The 15,282-nt window shown below is 40.5% G+C and overlaps 1 protein-coding gene across 2 annotated transcripts in view; it reads left to right on the top strand.

Annotated features, from left to right (window-relative positions):
- Positions 1-13,436, top strand: part of FAM169A (family with sequence similarity 169 member A) — a 39,919-nt gene extending 26,483 nt beyond the window's left edge. For both annotated transcript variants that reach the window (XM_071581343.1, XM_071581342.1), the window contains exons 8-13: positions 247-350; positions 2,557-2,611; positions 2,960-3,098; positions 9,061-9,226; positions 10,108-10,314; positions 11,082-13,436. In XM_071581343.1, coding sequence (XP_071437444.1) covers positions 247-350; positions 2,557-2,611; positions 2,960-3,098; positions 9,061-9,226; positions 10,108-10,314; positions 11,082-11,615 — 1,205 coding nt within the window. In that variant the 3' untranslated portion in view covers positions 11,616-13,436. The remainder of the gene's footprint in view (positions 1-246; positions 351-2,556; positions 2,612-2,959; positions 3,099-9,060; positions 9,227-10,107; positions 10,315-11,081) is intronic.
- The last annotated feature ends 1,846 nt before the right edge of the window (positions 13,437-15,282 follow it).

The following is a 15,282-nucleotide window of genomic DNA, read 5'->3' on the forward strand; positions in this document are numbered from 1 at the left end:
GCTTCTTGTGTACCTGGTCACTGGGAGAGCACAAGAAACGGAGAAGTCTTTGACTTAGGGTAACCATGGCTTAGCAACAACCAAAGCATCACTGTTACGAACTTTATTCTCATACTAAATTCAAAACTCAGCACTGTGCCAACTACTAGGAAGAAAATCCCAGCTGAAAGCAGGATAGATAGTTAATTTTTATATAAAAGTACTACAATTTTCTATTTCCCTGTTTCCTCTTTGAAATCTTCACAGAAGAGGCCTCAAATAAGGAAAATAAGACTTTGCAGACAGAGGATAATGGTGGTCCGTCTGCAGTATCTGAAGCAAGTGGACAGAGGTCTGAGCCGGAGACACAGGTAAGTGTAGGTACACATTTTTTGATTGTGTTGTTACTGAAAAACAAATTATGAGAAATTATTTTTGTCCATCTCATTATAATTGAGTTGGCTCAAGTCCATACTCTGTATAAAAGACAAATGCTTTTATTACTTTTTTGTGGGTGTAATGTTTCCCACTGGTGTAACACCAATGGCTGAACTGAGATTAAAAATTTGTGTGTGTTTGTGGCCGGATGGGATTTCCCTATGAATGTAGCAAGACTGTACCTGCAGCTGTCGGGGTCTGTAATTTGAGCAGATTATATAAAGGAGATTATTTCAACTGTCTCTCAGATTAAACTGTCTAGAAAGGCTGTGTTTAGAGCTGCACATTGACATCATAGCTCAGTACAATGGAAAGTGTTAAGTTTGCATTCAGAGTTATACTTTGTCCATACAAAAGAACTGCAACTTTCTTTGTATGTACTTGATATTCAGCCAGATTTCAGCTACATATGGATATGTGGTCATGAATATATTTGTGTATTTTAATGTTATGGAGCTGGTTCTCTATCTCATTTGTGTTCTGAAGCCACACACAGTGTGCATGACAATAATTTGTAGCTTCAAATACCATGAACATGGATTTGTGTGCTTTAAGAATCTGTAGTATTGACATGACCATGCTTTCATAGAAGTCAGTGCTATAACTAAACATGGGTAAATTAACACTCTCAGCTATTAATATCTAAATTTAGAATTGGAGTGTAAGTCAAGCATCCCTTTTTCTAGTTGAAAAAAATGAATATTTCCCAAAACAAAACTGACAGATAAGTAGTGATGTTTTCACTCTCTCCATGACCAAAAGCTGTCTTTCATTTCTAACAATGTCTGAAGCATCAGCTCTGAGTTCTAGGTTCAGTTTCCAATAATGATCATATCAGAAAAATAATCTAAAAGAATGCATGTTTTGGTTGTAGACTTGTATGGATATATTTGGAGGAAAAAACCCCAGAGTTGTAGTAGTTATGTTTGTTATTGCTGTGAGTTAAGAACTTAAGTCCTTGTCTTTTGGCTTTTTTCAAAGGAAGAAGAAAGTAGATACTAAAGTGCTCCAAAACTCCTCATAATTTGGTATAATTGCTGGCAGCTCTATAATTGGTATCTGCAGTACTTATAACCAATTCTGCAATGTTTTGAAAACTGGTGGACCACCAAAGAAAATAAAATACCCCATATTTCCCCAAAACAGGAAAAAACATTCCCCAGCTTTCATTTTCACCTTTCATTTATTGCTTTTTATTTTGTATGTTTTGATATTTGAATAATTTGTTAGTTTACAAATTCTGATGTATTTAAAGCTCACTTGAAACTATTTCAAATAGCAGAATGTAGACTTACTCACTTTTTGCTGGTCTTCTTGCATGGTACTGAAAGTAAGGATGGAAAAATGAACTAATATGCTGATTATTGCCAGTTTCAGGTTACTTCCAGCAGTTAAGAAAGAGCAATGTGCATAACTTTATTTTAATGTGTACAGCTTGTACTCCAGAGTATCAAGTGCTGAATCCTTAGCTAACTTGCAGAAAAAATTCCAAGTATCAGGATGGTGTGGAAGAAGAAGAGATAGAAGAGCTCTAGGTAGAGGGAACTCTGACCTAACCAGACTTGGGCTGACTATGCATGCAACCTGCATTACTGCTGAAATACTGTTCTGTCTTTTCTTGTCACATTTCTTTTTTTAACATAGGCTGCTATATTCTGTTTCATGTCATGACAAAAATAAAACTATAGAACAGAATACTAGTATAAAAATAAAACTTTGCAGATAAATTTTGCCAGCTCCTGTATTGTTGTCCCATGGGTTTATGCAGAAAGGGGGAACAAACAGTAAAAGACTTCTATCATTTAATTATGTGTACATTTGTTATGAACAGAATTGTTAGGGAAAAAGCGTGGTAATATTGTTTATACTGACAGGTAACTTTCAAGTCTTCTATACTGAGGGCAGAAGTAAAACAGAAGAATTAGTCATACATGACATAAAGATAATATTTTAAAAAATTAAAATTTGTCAAGAGATAAGATACTGAGATATAAATTAAAAATTATTGTAGCTGCTGTTCCATAGCATCATTACTATGAAATAGTGATCTAGAAACATGCAACCACAGGTAAGAAAATGAAGATATTTAGTCAATTCAGAAAATTTTAGAGTAACATTAGCTTTGCTTTTGCTTCACAGGCTGACTCTCAAATAGATAAAGAATCAACAGCTGTCCGTGCAAGCACATCTGAAGGTAAAAATAACCTTGATTATCAGTATTGCAATTAATGTAGATCAGTAGTTACAGCTTTCCATCTGCTGTATTCATCTGTAAAGTGTATAAAAACACTTCAAGTGTATAAAAATGCTTTCCTCTAAGGCGCTGAGGTTCAACTCATAAACCTTGTAGGGGAATTCAGATAAAACTGTTAGGAGTCTTGATGAAGATATTATTCAGAAAAAAAGTACCACAATGAAATGTTGTTTAGTTTGACTCCATTTTGTTAATAAACTGTTGGGGGTGGGGAAATTATACACAAATGCTAAACTGAATTTGTTCAATTGAATTTATTTTGGGATTTTTTTGTGTTTTCATTCTAAGATCCTAACATAGCTCCTGCTCCCATATGGACACGAAGCAGTCAATTAAAACGTCAGAGGATAAATAAAAGTAGACAGAGACCTGGACCTGAAACTTCCAAAGAAAATGAGGAAAATGCTCTTCCTGTGTCCAAAAGCAGGTACCAGAAGCATGTATTTAAGTGACTTCTTATTATGTTGCTTGGGCAGCCACAAACTGCATCAATGTCTCGTAGTGTTCTACTGGTATTTCTTCTGCTTACTTCCTGTTATACTTGCTTGATTTTAAAACTACTAAAAATAAAGTCTGATGTGAGAAAGAGAAGTCAGGCATCATCTGAAGAGTGAGTGCTTCAAAATGTCATATCTCTGAAAGCTCAGCAGATACTAGAACTAGCAGTAAGAAAACAATGAGGGCTGAGACTGTTCTGTTACAACTGAGTCTGCGCAATGGTAAGAATACCTGTATTCTTCCAAGAGTTTCTTATGATAATATAACTCTGTGTGGTCTTTGAAGAGATTTTCCTTCCAGACTTGTTGTTATGGGGGCATATTGCAATAAAATAAACTGTGATTGTTAATTTTGGGAATTGATTATTGCTTTCACTTAATAACAAGGATCATAGGGAGCCGTATGTCTTCAAATAAACCCCTTTGTATATGTAAAATTTTAAACCATCATATTCAGTTTTACATCCTGAAAAAAACTGGCATCTCCAGGTTCAGTGATGTTACTCTGTGGAATAATTGTCAAATGTGGATGTGAAGAGTAGTATGGCTTGTGTGCCTTAACAATTCTTACAAGCCAGAGCTTGGAGTACTAATTTGCACTGGGTTCCATCCAGAAAGCAAAATTCTGTATATTTGAGTAAATAAAAAAATCTGTCTATTTGCTCACACTATGCACATTCCACCCTGTTCAGTATGTGTCTCTCACTGTCATTCTCTTCCAAGGAACCCACTGCAACCCCCAAAAACCTCTTTTGAAGAACTGAAGATGACCTGATTATTTTCTGTGAAATGACTTAAACTTGTTCCATTAGGTTTCTTTAAACAAAATGAGTTGTGGAGTTTTTTATCTGAAGTTGAAGTCTTCAGCCAGATACAGCCTAATTTTTGTGTTTAAATTGCTCTGTGGGGCTACAGATACAGTACTGCTGTGCTGCATGATCTGTGTGCTGCCCTAAGTTGGTTCAGACATGCTAAATGGTGCAGTTTGATGTTGCCACAGCTGAGAAATGCTCTGCCCTGTCACTGCTAATAATTGGCTAGTGCTATGTGAGAGGACTAGTCTGATATTGGATATTGTTAATACTTTGGGCCTTGCAAAATTAAGCCAATAAGGTGCTGCTGCTCCTTTAAAGAAGGATGGCCCAGCTGAAGTGCATGTACACCAATGCATGCAGTATGGGAAACAAACAAGAGGAGCTGGAAGCCATAGTGCACCAGGAAAACTATGACATAGTTGCTGTCACAGAAACATGGTGGGATGACTCACAACTGGAGTGCTGCTATGGGAGCCTGCAAGCCCTTCAGAAAGGATAGAGAGGGAAGGAGAGGTGGAGGGATGGCTTTATATGTTAGAGAGTCTCTTGACTGTTGAAGTTGAGGTCAGGAGTGACAAGGTTGAGTGCCTGTGAGCCAGAATCAGGGGCAAGGCCAACAAGGCTGACACCCTTGTGGGTGTCTGTTACAGACCGCCCAACCAGGATGATGGAGATGAATTGTTCTACAAGCAGCTGGCAGATGTCTCAAAATCTCCAGCCCTTGTTCTTGTGGGTGACTTTAACCTGTCAGATATCTGCTGGGACCTTCATACTGCAGAGAAGAGGCAGTCAAGGAGGTTCCTGGAGTGTATAGAGGACAATTTCCTTCATCAACTGGTAAATGAGCCTACCAGGGATAAGGCCCCGCTAGACCTACTGTTCACAAACAGAGAGGGGCTGGTAGATGATGTAGTGGTTGGAGGCCGCCTGGGGCACAGCGATCATGAAATAATAGAATTTTCAGTCCTCAGGTATGTAAGGAGAGCCACCATTAAAACCTCTACTCTGGACTTCCAGAGGGCAGATTTTGGCCTGTTCCAAAAACTGATTCAGAGCATACCCTGGGAAAAAACCCTTAAAGGCAAGGGGGTCCAGGAGGATTGGACATGTTTTAAGAAGGAAATTTTGAGTGCACAGCAACAGACTATACAGTGTGCCGAAAGGCCAGCCGGAGGGGAAGACAGCCGGCTTGGTTAAATAGGGAGATTCTGAAAGAAATCAGGGATAAAAAAAAAAAAGGTGTACAGACTATGGAAAAAAGGGCTGGCTACTTATGAAGAATTTACAGATAGAGCTAGGTCATGCAGGAAAAAAATTAGGGAAAGAAAAGTGGAATTTGAAGTAAATTTGGCCAATTCAGTGAGGGATAACAAAAAGTCCTTTTATAGATACATTAATAACAAAAGGCGGGGCAAGGAAAACCTCCATTCTCTGTTGGACTTGAAGGGAAATATCGTTAAGGAAGATGAGGAGAAGGCTGAGGTACTTAACACCTACTTTGCCTCAGTTTTCACCAGTAAGACAGGTGGCCCTCAAGACAACTGGCCTCTGGAGCTGGTAGACAGGGAGAGGGAGCTGAATACCATTCCTGTATTCCAGGAGGATATAGTTACTGACTTACTGAGCCAGTTGGATCCTAACAAGTCTATGGGACCAGATGGGATCCATCCCAGGGTGATGAGGGAGCTGTCAGAAGAGCTTGCCAAACCGCTCTCCATCATCTTCCAACAGTCCTGGCTCTCTGGGGAGGTCCCAGATGATTGGAGGTTGGCCAATGTCACCCCAATCCACAAAAAGGGCTGCAAGCAGGACCCTGGCAACTACAGGCCTGTCAGCCTGACCTCCGTGCCTGGCAGGGTTATGGAGCAGTTCATCCTGAGTGCAATCACACAGCACCTTCAGGGTGGACAAGGGATTAGACCCAGCCAGCATGGGTTTAGGAGGGGCAGGTCCTGTCTGACCAACCTGATCTCTTTTTACGATCAGGTGACCCACGTGGTGGATGAGGGGAAGGCTGTGGATGTGGTCTATCTGGACTTCAGCAAGGCCTTTGACACTGTCTCCCATAATATACTCCTGGAAAAGCTGGTAGCCCATGGCCTGGACAAGTGTACCCTCTCCTGGATTAAGAGCTGGCTGGAGGGTCGGGCCCAGAGAGTGCTGGTGAATGGAGCTGCATCCAGCTGGCGGCCGGTCACCAGTGGTGTTCTCCAGGGGTCTGTGTTGGGTCCAGTCCTGTTTAACATCTTTATTGATGATTTAGATGAGGGGATGGAATCCATCGTCAGCAAATTTGCTGATGACACCAAGCTGGGAGGGAGTATCGACCTGCTGGAAGGCAGGAGGGCTCTGCAGAGGGATCTGGATAGACTTGAGAGATGGGCTGATTCCAATGGGATGAAGTTCAGTAAGGCCAAGTGCCGGGTCCTGCACTTTGGCCACACAACCCCCTGCAGTGCTACAGGCTGGGGACAGAGTGGCTGGAGAGCAGCCAGGCAGAAAGGAACCTTGGAGTACTAATTGACAAGAAGCTCAGCATGAACCATCGGTGTTTCCAGGTGGCCAAGAAGGCCAATGGGATCCTGTCCTGTATCAAAAATAGCATGGCCATCAGGACCAGGGAAGTGATCCTTCCCCTGTACTCTGCATTGGTGAGGCCACACCTTGAGTACTGTGTTCAGTTCTGGGCCCCTCAGTTCAGAAAGGATATTGAGGTGCTGGAGTGAGTCCAGAGAAGAGCAACAAGGCTGGTGAAGGGACTGGAGCACAAGCCCTATGGGGAGAGGCTGAGGGAGCTGGGGTTGTTTAGCCTGGAGAAGAGGAGGCTCAGAGGTGACCTCATCACTGTCTAGAACTACCTGAAGGGAAGTTCTAGCGAGGTTGGGGCTGGTCTCTTCTCCCAGGCACTCAGCAATAGGACAAGGGGGCATGGGCTTAAGCTCTGCCAGGGGAAATTTAAGTTGGAGATCAGAAAAAAATTCTTTCCAGAGAGAGTAATCAGGCATTGGAATGGGCTGCCTAGAGAAGTGGTGGATTCATCATCCCTAGAAATTTTTAAATGGAGATTGGACGTGCCGCTGAGTGCCATGATCTAGTAAATGGACTGGAGTTGGACCAAGGGTTGGACTCAATGATCTCGGAGGTCTTTTCCAACTCAATCGACTCTATTCTCTTCTATGATTCTAAGATGTGTAACATGGTGTTTTTGAGCAGAGCTAAGAGGCATCCTGAAGGGAACAGAACAGGATTTCAGCCTGGTTCTTCCCTTCCATGCTCATCAGCAAGTGAAACAGGGTCTTCTGTTGGGGACTTTCTTATGGAGTGTCATCACCTCAAGATTGGCATGTGGGATGAAACCGTCCAATGCTGCCTTTACTATGACATCAGAAAGCAGACTCCTGCAAATCTATTGCATATACTTTTTGTTTGTATGTAGTAGTTTCAATTCATTTAAACAGTACTGAATATTTGAGTTAGTGTTACTACCCATCTGTTTGCTAATATAATCTGTAGCTGGTTGAAACATCTTCAGCTATGATGTGTTTAATGCCTTTAATTATTTTCCAGTCATGGTTTTTTAAATATATGTATATGCAGTGATTATAGATACTTAGTTGCTTTATATATTGTATGCTTTAATAATTCCAAAATTTTAAACAGTTTCTACTGTGTGTGTGATGGAGGGAAGAAGAAGCTGCTGCTTTTCTTACCCCGTTGTGGCTTTCAAATATGTAATGTATTGCTACTTTCTAAATTTAAAATAACAAACTTGAAGAAATTTCTGACTTCTCATAAAATGGGAGACAGATATCATCATTTTGTAATTGCTAAAGCAATTTTTCTAGTTGGGAGTTAGCCATTTTGAGATGCCATAAGTTTTCTTGATTCTTATTTCCTACAGTAAGCATGTGATACTGCACTTCATAAATGGTGTGTAGTGGGTTGACTCCGGCTGCATGCCAAGTCCTCACTAAAACCGCTCTCTCACTCTCTCTGCAACTGGATAGAGGAGAGAAAATACAACAAAGGATCCATGAATTGAGATAAGGACTGGGTATTGATCACCATCAAGGGGAAAAACAGACTCAGAGTGGGGACATTAACTAAATTTATTGCTAACAGAATCAGAGCAGAAGAATGAAAATTAAAATAAATTTTAAAAACACCCTCCTTGCACCCCTCCTTCCTTTCAAGTACTACCTCCTCCTGCCCAGCGGTGCAGGGAGACAAGGAATGGAGGTTATGATCTGTTCATCCCAGGTTGTTTCTGCTGCTGCTCATGGAGAGGATTCATTACTCTGGACTCTGTCAGGTCCCTCCCACAGGAAACAGTCCTTCAGGAACTCCTCCAGTGTGAGTCCACCCCATGGGCAACAGTTCTTCGCAAGCTGCTGTAACATGGGTCACTTCTCCATGGGGTACAGTCCTTCAGGCACAGGCTGCTTCAGCGTGGGTCTCCCACAGTGCCGCAAGTCCTACCAGGAAACCTGCTCCAGCATGGGCTCCTCTCTCCATGGATCAGCAGGTCCCTGTCAGGACCCTGCTCCAGCACGGGCCACAGCGTTCTTTGAGCATCCACCTGCTCTCGTGTGAGCTTCATCGTGGGCTGCAGATGGGCCTCTATCCCTACAGTCCTTCATGGGCTGCAGGGGCAGATCTGCTCCATCATGGTATGCTCTGTGGGCTACAGGGGAACAGCTCTGGCTCCTGGAGCACCTTTTCCCTCTCCTTCTCCACTGACCTTGGTGTTTGCATAGTTGATCACATGTTCTCTCTCCTCTCTTCTCTGACTGCAATTTTCAGGGGCACAATTACTTTTTTTTCCCTTCTTAAATGTCTTCTCACAGAGGTGTTACTATCATTCCTGGTTGGCTCAGCCTTGGCCAGCGGTGGGTCTGTCCTCGAGCCAGCTGGCTTTCGCTCTGTCAGATATGGGGAAGCCTTATATAGACCCCTGCTGCCAAAACCTGGCCACACATACCCAATACACTGGTCATGAAAGAATTTCCCTGCTGAGATCACTGAAATTAGGTATTAATCTAAAAGATTAAAAGATTTATCTTAATACCTGCTGCAGGCCAGAACTTCTAACCCACACATCTGAAAGCTCTGAAGACATGGTAGAAGTACCTAAGGTAGATACTGTTGAGAAGGATGAGGAAATAATTGTTGAAAATGAGAATGAGCCTGTGTTAGAAGCGGAGCTACATGTATCACTCCCTGAGAAACAGAATGAGAAGGAGGTGAGTTGGATATGGTGGCAATAGCAGACATGTTTGGAATACAACTACAATTTCTGTTAAATATGGTCCTTGCTACCTTGATCCATGTGACCATCAGCAATTTGATTTTTTGCTCCAGTGCTTCCTTAAGAATTGTATCTGGGAAGCTTATACTAGTATAGAATTAGTTTCAGGGAATATTCCATTGTATGTATTTTCAATGATAGAATTTATAGGATCTTCAATAAGGTGAATTTCTAGCTTGTCTACCAACCTAATTTTCTTCATTGATTTCTCTTAATCTGAAATTCCAGAGAACTGGAGTAAGGTCAAGATCTGATCCAGTATCTCTAATTAAAAAAAACACCAAACAAACCTCTTTATCAAGAAGCCAATAGCTGGTATGCTTCAGTGACTTCTCTTGACTCCTTCAACTCGCCCCCTTAAAACTTGCCTGTAGGGTTTAAACATCAAGTTTAAATCCAGCTTTTATTTTCAACTTGTTAACATCTTGAATTTAAATCTCTGAGTATCCTTTGTGCCTAGCAATGATTCCAAGGTTTTATGTTCTTACTAATAGGTAAGAAAGTGGATCTTACACTGTGTTTGGGTCAGGGGATGACTTCTGCATTCATGCATGTGAGATGCATAAAAACTGCTTGGCTTGGCTTTTAACAGTGTAAGCTATGGCCAGAAATTTAGTGCAGGTGACAACACCAAGCCAATAGTCTGGTTAAGTTAGCTACACTGCATTAAGTTCTGCCTTCTAAGTACACATTTCTGGGTACCTGAGCTATCTGCTTCTCACATTAAGCTGCATATTTAGATCACAGGTACACCCACTAGTGCTGGGAAACAATAGCTGGGCATAATCTTGACTTACAGATGTGGGGTTTTTTTAGGACACTCCATCAGAACCTCTTAATGGTGAGGTAACAGAAGAAACGGATAAGACTTCACTCATGGCTGAAGAGGAAACAGCAAATGAAGTTCCAAGTGACGAGTCAAAATTGCAGTCTGAGAGTCAAGAAAAAGAACCCTTAACACTGTTTGTTCCATTAGTCCTTGAGTCTCCAGCAAAATCTTCAGAAGACACTGTGTCAGAAAAGGTGAGAGAAGTGAAACAAAATGTGAAGTCATTTTGCTTTTAGTGTGTATGTATCTTGCAGGGTTTTTTTTTTCCTTAAGTAACAGATAGAAAGTAGCCCCTAACAAGATATGAAATTTTTGGGAGAAGCAATTATTTAGGCCAAAGGATGTAAATCCACAATGAGAATATACTAATGTTTCTGTTTCAATATGCAGAATGAGAACATATGTACATGTGATAACCAAAAAGAAAGATACGTTTGCTAAAGTTTGCCTTGACAGTGTAATGAAACTGCTGTTTCTCACTAAAATATTGGTTGACTATGAGAGAAAAGCCACATCCTTATTTTGTCTAGGAATTCTTGCCTCATGAGGTGTACAAGTAATTAATTACTGCTAAAATACCTTTCTAGAGCACAGGTTTTACTGTTTTCTGTTTCTAGTGCAAAAGCAGGTTGTTATATGCTAGCAAAAATCATAATTGTATTTGTATAAAGTATTTTTCCCCTGGGGATTAATTTCAGAATGCTTTAACTGTGCCTGAATACTGTGCCTGAATAATTTGAAAATCAGAGAGTAACTCTGGATACCAAATGCAGGTCATGAAATAGTCTAGTGCAAAAAGGAGGAAAGGACTTACTTGTTGAATCTCTGTGTAGTATTAAAAAAAGCTGAATGTCACAGTATCGTCTGAGGTTGCTGGCTTGGGGCAATTGTTGTTCAGCCTCTTGCATCTTCAGTTAATTGTCCCTTTGATGGTTTTGGCATCCTTTCCCTCTACCTGCAGGTTTTTAATGAAAATGATTCAGAAGTGCTGACTGAAGAAGTAACATCAGTAGAGAAGGAAAGCACTGGAGAACAGCAAGAATCTGAAAAGACCACCACTGAAAATGCAGCTGCTTCAGCTTCAAAGGAAGAGCTCTCTGACAATGGCATGCCCAACTCTGCGGTAACTGAAACGGCAGAAGAAGCTCTCTCTGAAAACTTACCTGCCTCATTGGAAGTTCAAAATGAGGAAGCAGGGCACAACTTGCAAGAGGCGCCTGTTGCCTTGAGTCAGAGCTCTTTGATAGTGGTTGAACTTGAAGGTGTTTCTTTTCAGCAGCCCTCTGGACAGGAAGGCCAGAAGAACCAGTTGGAAGAGCCCTCAGAAGAGTCTACAGAGCAGACGGATCACTACACGCAGACAGTGGCAGAGCGGGCTGCTGACAGCAGCTCTGAGGAAGCAGAAATTGAGGTACCCGTTGTAGATCGCAGAAACTTGCGAAGAAAGGCCAAAGGCTACAAAGGTCCACCCAAGAAAAAAGGAAAGCCAGCTTAAAAATGAAATATTGATCGTTAATTAGTTTATTTATAAGAAAGCTATTTTGTGTAAAACATTAGGGTGTAACTAAACCATATCAGGCACAGGACATGTGTCTTTAAAATTCTGGGTTGGACTTTCTTTTGTGTTCATCACCTTTTCTCACTAGACATAGAACTTCTTCATAGTATGAAAGTAAATCGCCAGTCTCCTCCTTTCATAAAAGCATACATGCTGAAGAAACACTGTTACGCTATCAAAGGGAACAGTTTGTGTATTTAAGTGATAGTCCTGGAAGAAAAATGCAGTATGAAATCTTGGCCCTATCAAGGTCCCTTAAAGTCCCATAGATGGCCATGATACTAGACATCACTACAGCTAATTCTTTTTTTAAGTAACTTTATGTTCTCTAACGTGGAAAGAAGCAGAGCAAGAAAAGTCCTTCCTTGCTTCTTGTTTGCCTCCCAGAGGTTTTCTCATAGGAGATTAAAAGAATGTAAAATTCTGTAGGTCTCAAAATATACAAGAAGGTGTAGCTCAGGCACAAGTAGATAAATGCAACACAAACATTTGTCTTCTATGAGAATCACTTGAAACAGCTGGGTCAGCAGAAACAGCACAGTACTTACCATAGCTGATTCTGGTAATGGATTTCTTGTGTGAAGATTAAGAGATGCCTATGCCATAAACTGTTTGTGGCTTCCAAAGCAAGCATTTTGGTAAGCTTAAGTTTTGCCAGAGTGTATGGAGTATAGACTACATATGGAATCATTTGAACTTTCTTCCTAACTACCTGCATGTCTTGAGTGGATAGTTGATTACTTGTTGCGTTACAGGAAAAGGATATGACAACTTTTGATCTTGTTTTGGTCTGAATGGAAGTGGTTCTTTGTTTTTTTCCAAATACTTTGCTGGTGCTGTGGGGTAACTATTAAAATGTTGTGTCTGCCAGGTGTGTGACTCCTGTGAGCACTGACATTTCAGGTAGTTGTGACATTCATTAGTGTATTAGTGGGTGTTTCAGCAAATGTATGTATGTATGTATGGCCAAACTTTGCGAACGAAGATTTGGGAAGGGCTCTCCCCACATGGGTGTGCCCTTCGAGCCTGCACAGTGGATTTTTTTTAGGTGAGGTGGCCCCACCGTTTCAGTCCCAAGGTCCATCTGGCACAGCCGAACAAGCTTGGACGGTGACAGTGAAGTCCTCAGGACTGTCTACAGCACCCGGTACTAACCGGGGCTGACCCTGCTTAGCATCTGAGATCTGACGGGATCAGATGGCAGGGAGGCATTGAACTGCCCAGTACGGTCTCCACTGAGTCTCGAACTCACGACCTTGTGATCAGAGTCCGGAGTGCTCACCATTACACCACGGGACCGCCCCAAATTCAGCAAATGCTTGTTTGCCAAACTTCCATGCCTTTAGGAATTAGCAGGTGATAGCCTGCAAATATTTCTGATTGTCACTTTCTTTTTCTAACCTGAGTGTAGTTCCTGGGATGATGCTTCCCAGTTCACAACTTTTCTTAAAAGCAGCAACCAGACTTTGCTATATGCATATAGAACTAAAACAGACTTTCCAAACATACTTCCCTCCTGAGGTTCTCCTGACAAACCGCATATTTCACTTGTCACAGACATGTAAGTTACTCTTAATTTGTTATGCGTTTCTTTTCAATAAACAAAGCTCCTCTCATAATGGGTTAAAAATTCAGAAATAAAAGAACAGTTATTCTAAGAACAGGAAATCACACATCATTTTTTGTCCTGTTTATATGCTTTTTCAAAGATGAGTGAACTAGTCTTTCACGCTGTCTCAAAAATTGAGGTACAACTATTCAAGCTTCACTTTTACCTCAATTTTTGAGACAGCGTGAAAGACTAGTTCACTCATCTTTGAAAAAGCATATAAACAGGACAAAAACCTTCAAAGCTTCACTTGAATATTTGCAATGCAGTCTTTTATCCCTTTATGAAGGTAATAAAGAACCTGGGTTTGGACTTCTATACAGTTTAATTCTACTTATAAGATATTTTAATTATATAAAATGCAGTCAAAACATTTCTTTTAGCTGATGAAGTCCCATGCTCCTTTTTAATCTGTTAAGATCAGCTTATAGGAAAAAAATGTGTTGCCTAACTTCAAACTCAGGGTGCATGAGACTACTGAGTTAAATCTGGGTTTCTTGAACTTGTGTGTAGCTAAAATATTTTAGCAAAGTACATAAGGTACTCCTTATGAACCCCATAACTGATAAATATTCAAGATTTTTCCTGTTTGTGGGTAAATACAGTCAAGTGAACCTTAAGGATTTCTAAAACTCATGAAGCTTTTTATATAAAGCATAGAAGAGAAAACTTCTGTTATCTTCTGTATGGTTTCTCTTTTACTGCTGAGATTAGTTGCATTAAAAAAACGGAGGGGCTAGCCTACCCATCTGTTGCATTGCAAACAGTTTGGGATTTGTGAGGACTGATGGCCCAAAAAGAGGGGTTATATACAATATACTGCAATTCATCTTAGGGCAAGCTTTACTGAAGATTAATCTGCCGATTTTTCAGTTGATACACTTTCAAAAAAGTTAAGGGTTCTTTTGCTTATGAAAAGTGAGCCCCAGTTATTTCAATTACTCCTAGCTGTATTTTTGATGTCTGTGTTTATTGCTTATATTCCCTGTGAGGTTGGGAAACTGTTCATGAGAAGGTAATTTCACTCACCTGGCTTTTACTTTTCAAGGCTAAGTTGGAATGGTTTCAGTAAAACTTTGAGACATTTGCATAGGGAGTACATAAATATTACAGAGATTATGATATTAAGACAGTTGTGGCTTCTAGTGAAAACAGTCAAATTTCTGATATTTCAGTGAGTCATTTTTAAATAGTGAACTGAAATTCACATATTTACAGTATACTCTTGGGTAGATACTTCTGTAAATCTAGGGTACCTGCAGTAATAGGTGATGGTCAGACGCTTATGTCTAGCAGGTGGGCTGCTGCAGCGCAACTGGAAATTCAGATAACCAGTACAGTCTTGAAAAATGGACACTGTGATTACAGCAGTACTTTGAACCAAAGGCCACATTTTATTTCTATAACAACTTCTTTGGCATCAATCATTCTGCAGTAAATAGAGTAGCAAAGTCAAAATACTGACTTCATAATGCTTTTATTGCTGTACTGATTGTCCTACTGAAACAGTAGTTCAATAGCCTGTGCATTCTGTTAAATTTATGTAAGGGAACATGTCTGACAACTGTATTGACTGGAGTGTTTATCTTGGGAAAAACAGCAGTTTATAAGCTTGGAAAATTTTTGTGATCTATTATTACCATCAAACTCCTAAATAATTTTTAAAATCCTATTGCACCAGCGACAAATGATTAGACCATCAACTTTATACAAGTTTGTAACAAATGTTGAATACAACGTGCTATGAAACTATGTGTGTATGGTGAAAGCAAGCAGCATTATTTTTGAGCTTTATTTAGGTTAGGAATAGAGCTTAAAGAACATTTTGTGACGTCAGCCTTGCACTTAAATGCTAAGTGGTTTTGTACTTGAATCAAACATCTGTTAAAATGTCTGTTTAGTACTGCTTCTCCCACATTCTTTCTTGGTCAGTTTTAATTTCATGGAGAATTCTTGTTTGCTGTTCTACTGTTCCATAGCCCTTTGCATGGAAGT

Source organism: Pithys albifrons, chromosome Z, assembly GCF_047495875.1.
Source record: "Pithys albifrons albifrons isolate INPA30051 chromosome Z, PitAlb_v1, whole genome shotgun sequence".
Lineage (NCBI taxonomy): Eukaryota > Metazoa > Chordata > Aves > Passeriformes > Thamnophilidae > Pithys > Pithys albifrons.